Here is a 13,276-nt window from a genome sequence, read left to right as displayed (position 1 = left end):
TCAACCACATCCACCAACTCAAAAAGCAGCTTACTTCGATCACACCTTTAATCACAATCACACCTTGTATCTATATGTATATTTTTTAATTCTAAAATTACACTAAACCTGGACCTAAACCTTACAACTTCTAAACCTAACCCTTGACCTTTTTATGCATTTGACTCAATACAGAGGAACAGTGTCCCTCTCAGTGAGAGCTGGCTGAAAATGGCTGCTGCCCTGCTTTAAACCTTCCGGCTGGAGAGGAGGATAAATCTACTCTCTGGGAGGTGGAGGAAGGAAAGATGTTAAGGGAGAGAGGAGGAATAAGAGGTCAAAGCTTCTGTGTTCACAGAGAGAATCGAATCACAGGATGCTAAAAACCTTGACGGAAATGAGTCTAGGCTTATCTTTGTCCCCCTTCCCTGTCACCTGACTAACGTGTGTGTCCCTCTGTTGTTCACCCTTCCCTGAAAACCCAAGCAGCTCTTTCCAAACAAACGAGCGGGGCAGCCATCAGAAACAAACACTGATGCGTCCCTGTGAAATGTCACAGCTGGAGGAAGAGCAACAAAGAGAACCCCTGGCCGGACCTTCCTCCTGCTGCGTGTGTGGAGAAGGCATGTGTGTGTGTGTGCTTGTGACAGTGTCACAGTGTTTGTATGTGTGTGTGTGCGTGCCTGAGTGCATGCGTGCATGTTTTGCGTGTGTGCATGCATATGCATGGAAAGGGGGTGTAACTAATTGTTCTCTGTTATCTCTTTCTCTTCCTTAGAACATCAACTAACAAACGTTGTCCTCTCGCTGTTGGCCGGATGACAGAGTGTTAGGGGTCAGAGGGAAAAGAGAGCAGATCAAGAGATGTTCATGGGAATTTTAAAGACAGGAAGAATAATTCTGGATCAGGTTACTTCTCATATTTACAGTCCACAGTCCACTAGTATGCTTTCATATTTAATTATTTGATTGCTTGCTGATTAGCTTGAATAAACAGGACGGACCACTGACCACGGACCTAGTCATTTGCCCATATTCACAGTGTCTCAGAGTTGGAGTTCTGATCTAGGATCAGGTTCCCACCTGTCCATATAATCTTATTCATTAGGATCTAAAAGGTCAAAGATCCTAGATCAGATCCTACTCTATGGGATGACTTTATGTCAATATAGGCCCTGGTGGACAGGGGATCGAGGCAGAGTTGAGTTTAAAATAATATATATTTTACCTTTATTTAACTAGGCAAGTCAGTTAAGAACAAATTCTTATTTACAATGACGGCCTACCCAGCGATTTAGCCCCCCAGCGCCCGGGGCAGCAGCCTTCAAAGGACCCATTTTCTCCCATAGTGCACTTCTGCCACCTCTAATTACCCAGCAACCCCCATTGAGCGGCCACTGCCGATCGCAGCCACAGGAAACCCTCATTTATGTTGTTCAAAGTGAAAGCACAAGGTCTGCACTGTGTCCATTAGGACTTTACCATTTTTTTCTCCTTTAAGGATATAGGTCAGTCTCTAGGGCTGGACTCACTAATCTACACACAGCCTCACAGCTCGGCTGTAAAAAGGATACACGGCAAAGGGGCTAGTGGTTACAGGGTGGACACTGAAGTTTAAAAAACGTTGACCTTTACAATGTTGATGTGTTTAGTCTAAAAGGATTCTGTGTTTTTCTCTGGCCTCTCATTCACTCTTTCTCACTCTCTCTCTCTCATTCTCTCCCTCTGTCTCTCACACTCTCTCTCACTCATATTTTTACCATTCTCTCACTCCGCTTCCCTCACAAAACCCCCCAAAACCATGGCAAAGTGTCCACAACATGTTCTCTTTCTCTGACTCCATGATGACTCACTCACCATACTGGCAGCGTGTTCCTTGGAAGCCTACAGGACAATGACAGATCTGGTCACCTCTCTCAGCACACCTGCCCCCATTGAAGCAGGTAGTAGCAGCACACACCCCTGTATAACACAATGCACATCGGTCACTCCAGTAACACCTGCAAATGCTCATACACATCATGGCACGACAACACATCAACAATTAATTTAATATGTACGATAGTGCTAAATTTGTCCATAGATACATGTGTTAATACAAAAATAATATTCAGAGTTTGACTTTGAACTCACGGTGCAAACAGCCCCTCTCCTTGCCCCTCTGTGTCCACCCAGGGCAGCACCTGGTCACCCTGTGCACATCCATACTGTACACCTGCCTGTAGGCTGTGTAGTAGCCTGTTCTGCAGAAAGGAAATGACATACAGGTGTAGGATCTTAATTTGATCAACCTGTTGCAGGATAACTTTCCTTCAATGCAGGAAATGTTAACCTTGTAGTGTATTTGAGGTTTTAAACAGCTTCGGAAGTTTGTCATTTCCACTTTGACATTTCAGACTTGATTTTCCCTCAAGCCCTACAAAAATGTGCATTCATTATAATCCACACAACAATTCACATTTCCTGTTGCTGCAGGATTATTTCCCTGCTGTAGCAAACTGGCTCAAATTAAGATCCTACATCTGTATGAGCCCAGTTATGATAGGATAGACTGAGTACAACTATCCAACAACAACAACAACAACAGGGTATTGGAGAAGATGTGCCACTCACCTCCTTTCGTAGCCAACACACCAGCGGTGGCCGGTGCAGCCTTGCTTCCAGACCTTGACCATCCGAGTGAAGGCCTGGACACAAGGCTGGCGTGCACCCAGCATGGACAACTCCTGCTCCGCACACACATTAGGCCTGCAGAGACACAGAGAGGATGGTTCAGTCTGTAACACTTTACATTAAGTAGCTTGTATACCTGTGTAGTAACACTATAATTACTCTGGATACTAGGGCTACATTGTTATATACCATGTTATTATCATCAATTGAATCATTGATTTACAATGGCATAAAAATGGAGATGAGCGGTTTAGATATCCATCAAGTTATTAGCGATGGGTACACATGACAGGAGAGGGTCAGGGTTGAGGTCAATGAGAGAGAGAGATAGTTTTTACTCTCCTCCCTCTGACACCAGAGTTGCTGACCCTTATCATGAACCACCCAGCAGCTCCAGACCCTCCAGCGTCTTGACAGGTGCCCAGCGTATTCACCCCAGATGAGGTGTGTGTGTGTGTGTGTGTGTGTGTCTCCCAGGGAGCACGCCGACACAGGGGAAACACTGAAACAATCCAAGAGGAAGCAGGTGCACACATTCCAACAGACACAGTGACATACATTACCTAGATGTGCTATCGTATGTCTATTCACAGCACCAGATAGACCTGGGAATTTAGCAATTGGATTGAATTCAGCAATAATTGGCCATTGTTAGGAGTATCTCATTCTAGATGGCTTGTGAGTTACCTGCTGTGCGTTAAATCATGTAAAGTAAAACCATTCTATCTGCATCTGTGGTCTAGGTTTTGGTCTGTTCTCCTTTAGAATTCCCTAGACTCGTGTTCTCAAATACTCTGCTGGACTTGGACAGTGTTCCAGATACCCAATAAACAACCAATAAAACTCCCCAGGCAATACCTGTTTATTATCTCGTCAGAGAAAATATGTCAGAATGTGTGCGCTTGTTTGTGTGCGTGCCGTGACTTTGTGCATGTCTTCCTGTCCGCCAATGAAAATGCCAAGGTATTCAGCAGCTGAATATCTACATACCATCCATCATAAATATATCAAGATGTTGTCCGAACAGGGATATATAACACACTTGTGTCCAAATGTGTATTTCTGCATCTGCACACACCATCTGGGTTCAATAGACAGCAGGCTAGGTGAAATAGCTAAGGGAAGTTTTAGGCTCTTATAGTCATGAAAATATCCTTCTGAATGCGTGTCCTGCACAAGCTCATTCTTTTCGCGAAGTCTCTCGGGAAATGCACATTCCTTTACATCCTCAGCATAATAATGATCATGCTTGCCGGGTAAAGTAATATGGTTTATTTTACGTGGGGTCCACAAAGGGCGACGCCTAGAGGACAAATGCATCCAGATTACTGTTGTGCAGTCAAAAAAGACAAGAGGACACCGTACAGATATAACGTTCGTATCCAAAAGTAGAAAACAGTGACAACAAATCCTAATAACCATGATAAGAGGCTGTGGTTGATCCCTTTAACCAAAAGCATTTCCATTGAAGAGCCGCGAAATCCAAATGGACTATTTATTCATTTGGTTATTTACAGACTCAAATGTTCATGTGTCTCAGAGACAGACACGTGAAGGCTGTAGTGTGCTCATGTATTAGATGATTCAACATACAATATTCGAGCAACTCTAAATTCACTCACATGCCAGGTTGTAACTCCAGAGATGATGCGATGCGCGCGGTGTCCAGTGCTATCATGCACCACATTAAAACGTTCAAGAACATTATTCATTCACACAGGGAAGACTACAAATTAAAGAGTGATGTGGTGAAGGTAAATATCTCCTATAGTCCCGTCAAATAATGATGTGCATCGAAACAGGACTACAATGCTTCCAAATTGTCCCGTGTCTAGAGAGTTTGAGAGAGTTTGAGAGGGTCTTCTTGTCCTTTGCTTGCATCCATCCCCCTTCGTCGTACGAGCTCTATTCACAAGAGTTCCGGAGTACCACCCACGAGCACTAGAGGGTCCCTATCATCACCAATGAGATCGATCTTTACTCAGCTCTCCGCTACTAAGAGCTTTTCAACTGTGTATTTTGATCTATGAAAAGTGCAGACTATTGAACTTTAACTTCATACACTAAATAGATTCGGATTGGTTTGATTATTGCTCCATTTACAACCTTTATTTACGAGATCAAAAATATTTACCAACCCTAAGACTTTTTGACACCTTCCCGCTTTATTAGTTTTTTTCTCTGGAGCCTGTAGTCCTATTTAATAGTGTTTTGTTAGAGTTCCTTGATGTTTCAATTAGAAAGCGTTGATTTGGAAACAGCGACCTCCACCGTTGTTGTCGTTGAATCGTGCATTTATAAATTGCAGTGTGTTATAGGAGACTACCCTACAGCGCAACTTTGCGGTTCTCTCAGATGAATTAACTGATGTTTTTTTAAATGTAGGCTCACAGTGCTGAGTGCAGTGGTTCATGAATGGCTTTATGTGTGTGTTTTTCTCTCCATCCTACTCTTCCTCTTCTCAAACTTCTCCCTCGCTCTCCACCTTCTTTCTCTCTTTCCATCTTCTCCTTCCATCACTTCAACTCCACCTGTCACTTTCTGCGTCTCCTCCTTTGCCTTCTCTTTGACATCTACTTTTATTTTGTCAATCTCATTCACTTAATTGTTTAATAATCTCTCCTGTTCTTGTAATATTCTACCTTCTCTTATTCACATCCACTTTCAACCTTTCCATTATCTTATTCTTCCTCTCCAACTTCTCTTTCTTCTTTTCCAACTCCCAACTTTCCAACTTTCTCCAATATGTCTAGCTTCTTGCTCTTTTTCTCCAGTTTCTCTTTCTGCTTTTCCAGCCCCTTGTCTTTCATCACTACCTACTCCCTCTTCTTCACCACCTAACTCTGCATTGCCACCTTCTCCTCCCTCTCTACCCCTCCTTCTTCTTCTTCATTTCCTCCTTTTCACTCTCCACTCCTTGCCTTCTCCAACACATTCTCTTTTATTTCCACCTTCTCTCCCTACTTATGGATCTTCTCCAGCAGTTTGTAGAGCGTTTTCACAGTGTCTTCTATAATCTCTGCATCCATACTCTCTTTAACTCTCTCTCTATCTCCCTCTCAATCTCTGCACATGTTCCAACCCTCAAATAATTGTGATAAAACTGCTGAATGAGTAGGCTAAATCATTTGTATCCGTTAGTAATACATCAGGCAACATTTTAGGGAAATCTATTCATTCTTATGATCAAACAATAAAAACGTTTGCTTAAATATGTTTTGACCCATGGTTAATAAGTACCCACCACGTGAGTGCAGAAATCCAGTGGTGTAAAGTACTTACGTAAAAATACATTAAAGTATTATTTTAGTTTTTATGGTATCTACTTTTCTATTTATATTTTTGACTAGTTACTTTTACTTCACTACATTCCTAAAAAAAAAAGAATGTACTTTTTACTCCATACATTTTCCCTGACACATAGTGGATGCTTAGCAGGACTAGAAAATAGTCAAATGTACGCACAACAGAACATCCATTGTCATCCCTACTGCCTCTGATCTGGCTGACTCACTAAACACAAATGCTTCGTTTGTAAATTATGTGTGAGTGTTAGAGTGTGGCCCTGGCTATATTAACATTTAAAAACGCAAGAAAATGGTGCCGTCTGGATTGATTAATATAAGGAATTTGAAATGATTTATACTTTTACTTTTGATACTCGAGAAATTACATTTGCTTTTGATACTTAAATAAAAACCAAATACTTTTAGACTCTTACCCAAGTAGTATTTTACTGGATCACTTTTACTTTTACTTGAGTCATTTTCTATTAAGGTATCTTTACTTTTACTCAAATATGACAATTTGGTACTTTTTCCACCCCTGTAGAAATCATTATCACAGATATAATAACAGGTATTTTACAGTATGGAAAACAATCATTTTCATGTGACGTGAACAACTTCCTGTTTGGGTCCACCATCCATGACATTCATTCAGGGCGGTAGTGTACGTTGTTTTCCCTTTCAGCCTCCTGGAATCAACATCTAAAGATGCTACATCCTCTGTAATGCACCCTTGAATCTTCAGCTGGACCATATCCGTTTTTGCACGTATATTTAATACCTGGGAGAAGAACAAACCAAAGGGTAAGGCCAGCTAGCTACTACTGGCAGCCAGCTTGCTTGTCTGCTAGAAATGGTGTTTCGAAAAGCTAGCATGCTAATGACGTGTTAGCTAACTGTCTGTCATACAGATATTTCAAAGTATCTGGTCAGGCCGCAGTCAGTAGTTAGCTTGCTACTCGCTGAATAATGTTTGGAATTGCATTTATGGGGCTTTATTTCGGTAAACATTACAAACAGTAAGCGCACCAACAGAACTAGCTAGCTAACTTGCTAGCCAGCTCGAGACATAGCGAGCTATTATTTTTGTTGATATTCCAGCCATCCAAGGCCTACTTTGGTTTCATTGGTGAAAATACTAATACCAAACTTACAGTAGTAAGTGGTCCTCATCTGGAGAGTGGAAATGCATTCAGGCCGTTGATTCGGATGCTCCTTTTATTCTTATCACACGATGGCGTCACGAGAATTCGTTCTATTTTAATTCATAAAGAAGACCATCACCATCAATGTTTCCTGGGGTATAGTTAAAAATAAGCCTATATGTGACTACATGGATACCCATTTATTTTAGGACCTCTTCTCTTAATATATAAAGTAAAACTTGCTTGCCATTGTATTATTGTTGTCAAAGGGAATCCCAAACTATATTGTGTAACCAGTTAGTTGGGTCAGCTGATATTGAAAGTGAAAATATTTTTTCTTCGTATATTTTCCAGCCAAATGAACGGAGCAGCATTCCCCTCTCCTACTGCAGAGATGGCGGAGATTAACCGCATCCACTACGAGCTGGAGTACACAGAGGGCATCAGCCAACGCATGAGGATTCCAGAGATGCTCAAAATGGGCCCCTACGGTCATGACAACCCTGAGGCAGGCTCACGTGACCTGCACAACGTCATGATGCAGGTCCCAGAGAGGATCGTAATGTCCGGTAGCTATTACGTTGGTCCTCCATAGGGTCTTTGTAGTGTTGATACTCCTGGGCCATGTTCATTAGGCTCGAAACGGGATCAATTGATTTAAAATGGATGGGGTTCTCACTGACTCTAGTTTTGTTTTCCATTGTAAACGATTTTAGTCTTACAGAACATAACCCTGTATTGGCCCTTATGTGACACCCTGCCTGACTGCTTTTCTCAGGAGATAGTGAGGACTCCCAGTTCCCAAGACCCAGAGACCTGGACCTGATCCAGTCCACCCCGCTAGAGAGCCTGTCCCTGAAGACCCCTCCTCGGGTCCTCACCCTCAATGAGCGGCCGCTGGACTTCATGGAAATGGAGCGCAGTGCAGCCCCAGCCCAGCCCAGTGAGGAGGTAAGGTAGTGGGGGAGGGAGAGTCTATAAATGGACAGAGATCATACTGATGGGGTGATGCAATGGACCAGGCATGTGTGAACAAGCGGTATCAAGCCCTGGTCATCCAAGCAGCTCAAGACTGTGCTAGCCCTCTGAGCTAAAGCCTAGACATTAGTTCTGTGAGCTTACACAAATGTTCATATCTCTGGCAAAGCCATTTGTCTTGTGAGCATAGTTCATAGAACCACTTCCTCTACACTGACAATGGGGAGTTTATTTGAAAGTGATGGCAAAGTCAGTATTTTACGGGAAGAGGATATCAGTATTTATGTGTTCTCCACTCCTAATAGGTGCGTTCGCAAGGGCGGTTGCGGCGGGAACGTTCAGCCAGCGAGAACACCACTGTCCGTCGCAATAGCCAGATTGCCAGAAACGATTCAACGTAAGTAGCCTATCAACTGTGGTCCACACCCCAGTAGTGCCATCCACAATCCACCACCACACCCCTCTCCTCTTCCGCAAGCCTGTTCTTCTTCCTTCCATCTGTCCAGTGGTTTTCCCTGTCTGCTGGTCTGCTGGCCTGTTTGTCTATCTCTCACTCTGTTCATTTGTTGTGATAATGATTTGGCTGTAGTTGGGTGTCTGTTTCTAGTCGGTGGTGTTGCCCACTCTGTAGCCTGTTTGGTTGGTAGTTGTATCTGGGTCTGCACCCTGTGCTGTTGCAGTTCTGTGTCAGTGTGAGATTAGTGCAGGTCCCTCCTGTCCTGAGTATGGTACTAAAACTTACTCTTAATTCTCTTCACTATTAACCTATGAATCTCCCTGTACCAGGGAGAGGCACCTTACAGTAAACATGGCATAGAACCATTTAATTTTTTAAAAGCTTATTTCACTATACAAAGTCCTTGGGGGTCCTATTTTGTTCAGAGCATCTTTGTGGGAGATGACTCATTGGGACCTTAATTAGGACCTTTCCATGCTTTTGTGTCCGTATCTCCCTTCCTGGTAGAGGGTTAGGTATAGTTCAGTGGTGCACTAGAATGATCTGTTTGACATCACCCCATCAGTACCATCTCTGTCACTCTTTGGTGGCTGTTATCTCTGCACAGTGAGTAAAGTGCGGATGGTCTTTCTCCCCTCCCTCCCTCTCCTTCACTCTCTCTCCCCCTCTCTCTCTCTGCTCTGTTTTCTCTGGCTTGGCCACTCATGTTGGTGGGGGCAGTGTGACCCCGTCCCTCCCAGCCCCTCTCCGTGCCTGCCCCCCTCTCGCCATGGCCGAGGACGAACAGAACCTGTACAGCGCTAGCGGCGTTCTCTCTTTCATCCAGTCCACCACGCGCCGGGCCTACCAGCAGGTCTTGGAGGTTCTGGACGAGAACCACCGCAGGTGACCCCATGACCCCTCCTCTTAAGGTCATCTCTAGGCTGACCTCTCCCACTCTGCTCACCGTGCAGAGATTAACCCCTCAATACAATTGTTTTAATCCTCTCTGAGGCAATGAAGTCCCTGCTGTTGTCTCTTTCGCATGGACAGGGTCATCAAATCAGTTCTCTGCTGTTGGACAATTGAACAAAAATTATAATTGTATAATTTGGACATTTGCTCAATGAACAAAATGATTTGTCTTGACCGTATTTGAATCATTTCTTTTGGGGCAATGGGTAGGGAACACCTGGTGATTTGTAACACGCAGTAACACTAATAATATGTCATGATGTATATTTATTTATCATTGCAAATCAAGATTGACTTTGTCTGATGTGCTGTTATTGAGCTGTGGCCTCACTCAGTGCTTGACTGAATTGGTTGAGAGGAGAGTAGTGTGTGGAGCGAAGTCATATTTTCATTGAAAACAGTAGAGTTTTAAGTTAGTCCTGTTCTTGCTCGATCCATGTGCTGTAAGGCCATTAACAAGCAATGTCAACAGCCAACCTATATAGTGATGTGTATTGTCTACTCTCTGAGGAGAAGTATATTGGTAGTCTGTTTTACACTGAATGATCAAAGTCATGAGACATTGCAACTACAAGAGTGAGTGTGAGAGACTTTGGGATTGCATGTGTGAGACACTGTTTGGTATGCTGCTCTATCTCTATTGCTTCCTCTCTCCCTTCCCTGTTTCTACCTTCTTCAGCAAGCCATCGCTGCGAGGAGGGTCTGCCTTGACCTCTAACCCTCTGCATGAATCCAGGTAACTCCACCTGGCACGTAGACTTCACCCCTCTCTCTTTCTCCCTCTCCGTTCTTTTTAATCCTCTCTCTTTCCTTTCATCATATAGGCCATAGTTATTGTCAGAAGAGGATGAGGTTTGCTGTCAATAATAGTTGAGAAGATAATTGGGCAATGAATAATGCATGTCTATTGAACTGTTGTCAATGTATTGTAAATTTATTTATAATAGAAATACATTGACAATAATTGTTTGACAATCTGTCTTTTACATCATCAACGATCGGAAAGATCATCATGCCTGATCCATGATAGAAATGGTTAACCAGGATGTGTTTGGTCTATTTCTCTTCACCCAAGGCTTGCCCTGGCCACTCTAGACACTACTCTGGATGTCTCCATGGCTCCTGATGACATGGCTGTCGTAGATGCAGCAACACTTCGACGGCAGGTCTGCTCCTAATACATTTAGACTGTACTGTACTTTTATGGAAGGTACAGTGCCTTGCGAAAGTATTCGGCCCCCTTGAACTTTGCGACCTTTTGCCACATTTCAGGCTTCAAACATAAAGATATAAAACTGTATTTTTTTGTGAAGAATCAACAACAAGTGGGACACAATCATGAAGTGGAACGACATTTATTGGATATTTCAAACTTTTTTAACAAATCAAAAACTGAAATTGGGCGTGCAAAATTATTCAGCCCCCTCAAGTTAATACTTTGTAGCGCCACCTTTTGCTGCGATTACAGCTGTAAGTCGCTTGGGGTATGTCTCTATCAGTTTTGCACATCGAGAGACTGAAATTTTTTCCCATTCCTCCTTGCAAAACAGCTCGAGCTCAGTGAGGTTGGATGGAGAGCATTTGTGAACAGCAGTTTTCAGTTCTTTCCACAGATTCTCGATTGGATTCAGGTCTGGACTTTGACTTGGCCATTCTAACACCTGGATATGTTTATTTTTGAACCATTCCATTGTAGATTTTGCTTTATGTTTTGGATCATTGTCTTGTTGGAAGACAAATCTCCGTCCCAGTCTCAGGTCTTTTGCAGACTCCATCAGGTTTTCTTCCAGAATGGTCCTGTATTTGGCTCCATCCATCTTCCCATCAATTTTAACCATCTTCCCTGTCCCTGATGAAGAAAAGCAGGCCCAAACCATGATGCTGCCACCACCATGTTTGACAGTGGGGATGGTGTGTTCAGGGTGATGAGCTGTGTTGCTTTTACGCCAAACATAATGTTTTGCGTTGTTGCCAAAAAGTTCAATTTTGGTTTCATCTGACCAGAGCACCTTCTTCCACATGTTTGGTGTGTCTCCCAGGTGGCTTGAGGCAAACATTAAACAACACTTTTTATGGATATCTTTAAGAAATGGTTTTCTTCTTGCCACTCTTCCATAAAGGCCAGATTTGTGCAATATATGACTGATTGTTGTCCTATGGACAGAGTCTCCCACCTCAGCTGTAGATCTCTGCAGTTCATCCAGAGTGATCATGGGCCTCTTGGCTGCATCTCTGATCAGTCTTCTCCTTGTATGAGCTGAAAGTTTAGAGGGACGGCCAGGTCTTGGTAGATTTGCAGTGGTCTGATACTCCTTCCATTTCAATATTATCACTTGCACAGTGCTCCTTGGGATGTTTAAAGCTTGGGAAATCTTTTTGTATCCAAATCCGGCTTTAAACTTCTTCACAACAGTATCTCGGACCTGCCTGGTGTGTTCCTTGTTCTTCATGATGCTCTCTGCGCTTTTAACGGACCTCTGAGACTATCACAGTGCAGGTGCATTTATACGGAGACTTGATTACACACAGGTGGATTGTGTTTATCATCATTAGTCATTTAGGTCAACATTGGATCATTCAGAGATCCTCACTGAACTTCTGGAGAGAGTTTGCTGCACTGAAAGTAAAGGGGCTGAATAATATTGCACGCCCAATTTTTCAGTTTTTGATTTGTTAAAGTTTGAAATATCCAATAAATGTCGTTCCACTTCATGATTGTGTCCCACTTGTTGTTGATTCTTCACAAAAAAATACAGTTTTATATCTTTGTTTGAAGCCTGAAATGTGGCAAAAGGTCGCAAAGTTCAAGGGGCCCGAATACTTTCGCAAGGCACTGTATATCATTAAGCCCACATGTTTTGTTTTGGCTATATTGGTTGGTGGTGTTGATGTGATTGTCATTGGTGTGCCTATAGATCATCAAGCTGAACCGGAGGCTCCAGCTCATAGAAGAGGAGAACAAGGAGAGGGCCAAGCGTGAGATGATCATGTACTCCGTCACCGTAGCCTTCTGGCTTATCAACAGCTGGGTTTGGTTCCGCCGCTAGAACCCTTTCCTCGGATCCACTGTCAAGAGAGTGGAGAACAAAGCCTCTCCTCTTCTATGTGTCAAATGTTAGCAAAATGTACTCTCTGCACTTATTCCCATCGCTGGATGGCCTTGTTATTGGGCAATGGGATGTTTGTTTTCATTTAATTTTATTGTAACCATGTACTTGTACATTTTTTTTACAATGCTATATAATTGTTTTGTTTTTTTGGCTTAAGAAGCAACGCTTGACTTGGCTGTAAATATTTCTTAATGTTACTCAGTTGTAATCATTGCCCCCGAGGCATTTCCAACAGATAAGAAGTCTAAAGAAAAGGAAAAAATAAGCCACAGTGGAGACAAATCGAAATGGGCTACATATGTTAAATATTTATTTGGGACTGGAGTGATGTGAAAAGATGTAAAAATGTTGTCAAGTACTACTGTTAAATTGTAAGATAATACATCATGTTAAATTTTCTCATGGGTTTAATTGATGTATACTACTGAAAGGAAACAGTCACACTATTGCTATCACACCATTTTGATTCATTATGTATGGCCCATATCCACCAAGCCATAGGCATGATATGCTATTTCTCATATTTTATCTTCAGTTCCTACCTTTTTTTTTACCAAGAACTCGCTGGCTGGAGCACAATGTTTCCAAATTGGTTGTAGTTTTCAGTCATAATGTGCCAGCATATTATGCTGAGATTCATACAATTTTATTTGAATAAATGACAAAATAGTCCATTTTTATGTTTGAGTTTAG

At 42.6% G+C, this 13,276-nt stretch overlaps 2 protein-coding genes across 8 annotated transcripts in view; one reads left to right on the top strand and one right to left on the bottom strand.

The window, feature by feature from the left end:
• LOC109905593 (multiple epidermal growth factor-like domains protein 6) overlaps positions 1 to 4,665 on the bottom strand; it is an 83,928-nt gene extending 79,263 nt beyond the window's left edge. The window contains exons 1-4 of the mRNA XM_020503053.2: positions 4,275 to 4,665; positions 2,593 to 2,727; positions 2,113 to 2,222; positions 1,837 to 1,941 (exon numbers count right to left, since the gene is read on the bottom strand). Of these exons, the coding sequence (XP_020358642.1) occupies positions 1,837 to 1,941; positions 2,113 to 2,222; positions 2,593 to 2,727; positions 4,275 to 4,357 (433 nt within the window). The 5' untranslated portion in view covers positions 4,358 to 4,665. The remainder of the gene's footprint in view (positions 1 to 1,836; positions 1,942 to 2,112; positions 2,223 to 2,592; positions 2,728 to 4,274) is intronic.
• A 1,889-nt stretch (positions 4,666 to 6,554) lies between these two features.
• Positions 6,555 to 13,261, top strand: LOC109905592 (mitochondrial fission factor homolog B). 7 transcript variants are annotated; one of them, XM_031790644.1, is made up of 8 exons: positions 7,032 to 7,240; positions 7,439 to 7,653; positions 7,863 to 8,035; positions 8,368 to 8,459; positions 9,240 to 9,404; positions 10,153 to 10,209; positions 10,549 to 10,639; positions 12,389 to 13,261. In XM_031790644.1, exons 1-8 carry the CDS (start codon positions 7,149 to 7,151, stop codon positions 12,518 to 12,520), a joined length of 1,017 nt encoding a protein of 338 aa, XP_031646504.1. In that variant the 5' UTR covers positions 7,032 to 7,148; the 3' UTR covers positions 12,521 to 13,261. The 7 variants fall into 7 exon arrangements, with proteins under 7 accessions (XP_020358640.1, XP_020358639.1, XP_020358641.1 ...); XM_020503051.2 differs by lacking the exons at positions 7,032 to 7,240; positions 9,240 to 9,404 and adding an exon at positions 6,555 to 6,743 and having other exon boundaries at positions 12,389 to 13,257; XM_020503050.2 differs by lacking the exons at positions 7,032 to 7,240; positions 10,153 to 10,209 and adding an exon at positions 6,566 to 6,743.
• The last annotated feature ends 15 nt before the right edge of the window (positions 13,262 to 13,276 follow it).

Source organism: Oncorhynchus kisutch, linkage group LG15 (genome assembly GCF_002021735.2).
Source record: "Oncorhynchus kisutch isolate 150728-3 linkage group LG15, Okis_V2, whole genome shotgun sequence".
In the NCBI taxonomy this organism is placed as follows: Eukaryota; Metazoa; Chordata; class Actinopteri; order Salmoniformes; family Salmonidae; genus Oncorhynchus; species Oncorhynchus kisutch.
Note: the sequence above shows the minus strand (reverse complement) of the source record. Positions and strands in the feature narration are given on the sequence as shown.

Excerpts from the sequence above, each read along its gene's own strand:
- LOC109905592 (XM_031790644.1), top strand. The coding sequence starts at position 7,149 with ATGCTCCTTTTATTCTTATCACACGATGGCGTCACGAGAATTCGTTCT. Across the intron at positions 7,241-7,438 it reads CACCATCAATGTTTCCTGGG|CCAAATGAACGGAGCAGCAT; the intron begins GTATAGTTAAAA and ends TATATTTTCCAG. Across the intron at positions 10,640-12,388 it reads CAGCAACACTTCGACGGCAG|ATCATCAAGCTGAACCGGAG; the intron begins GTCTGCTCCTAA and ends GTGTGCCTATAG.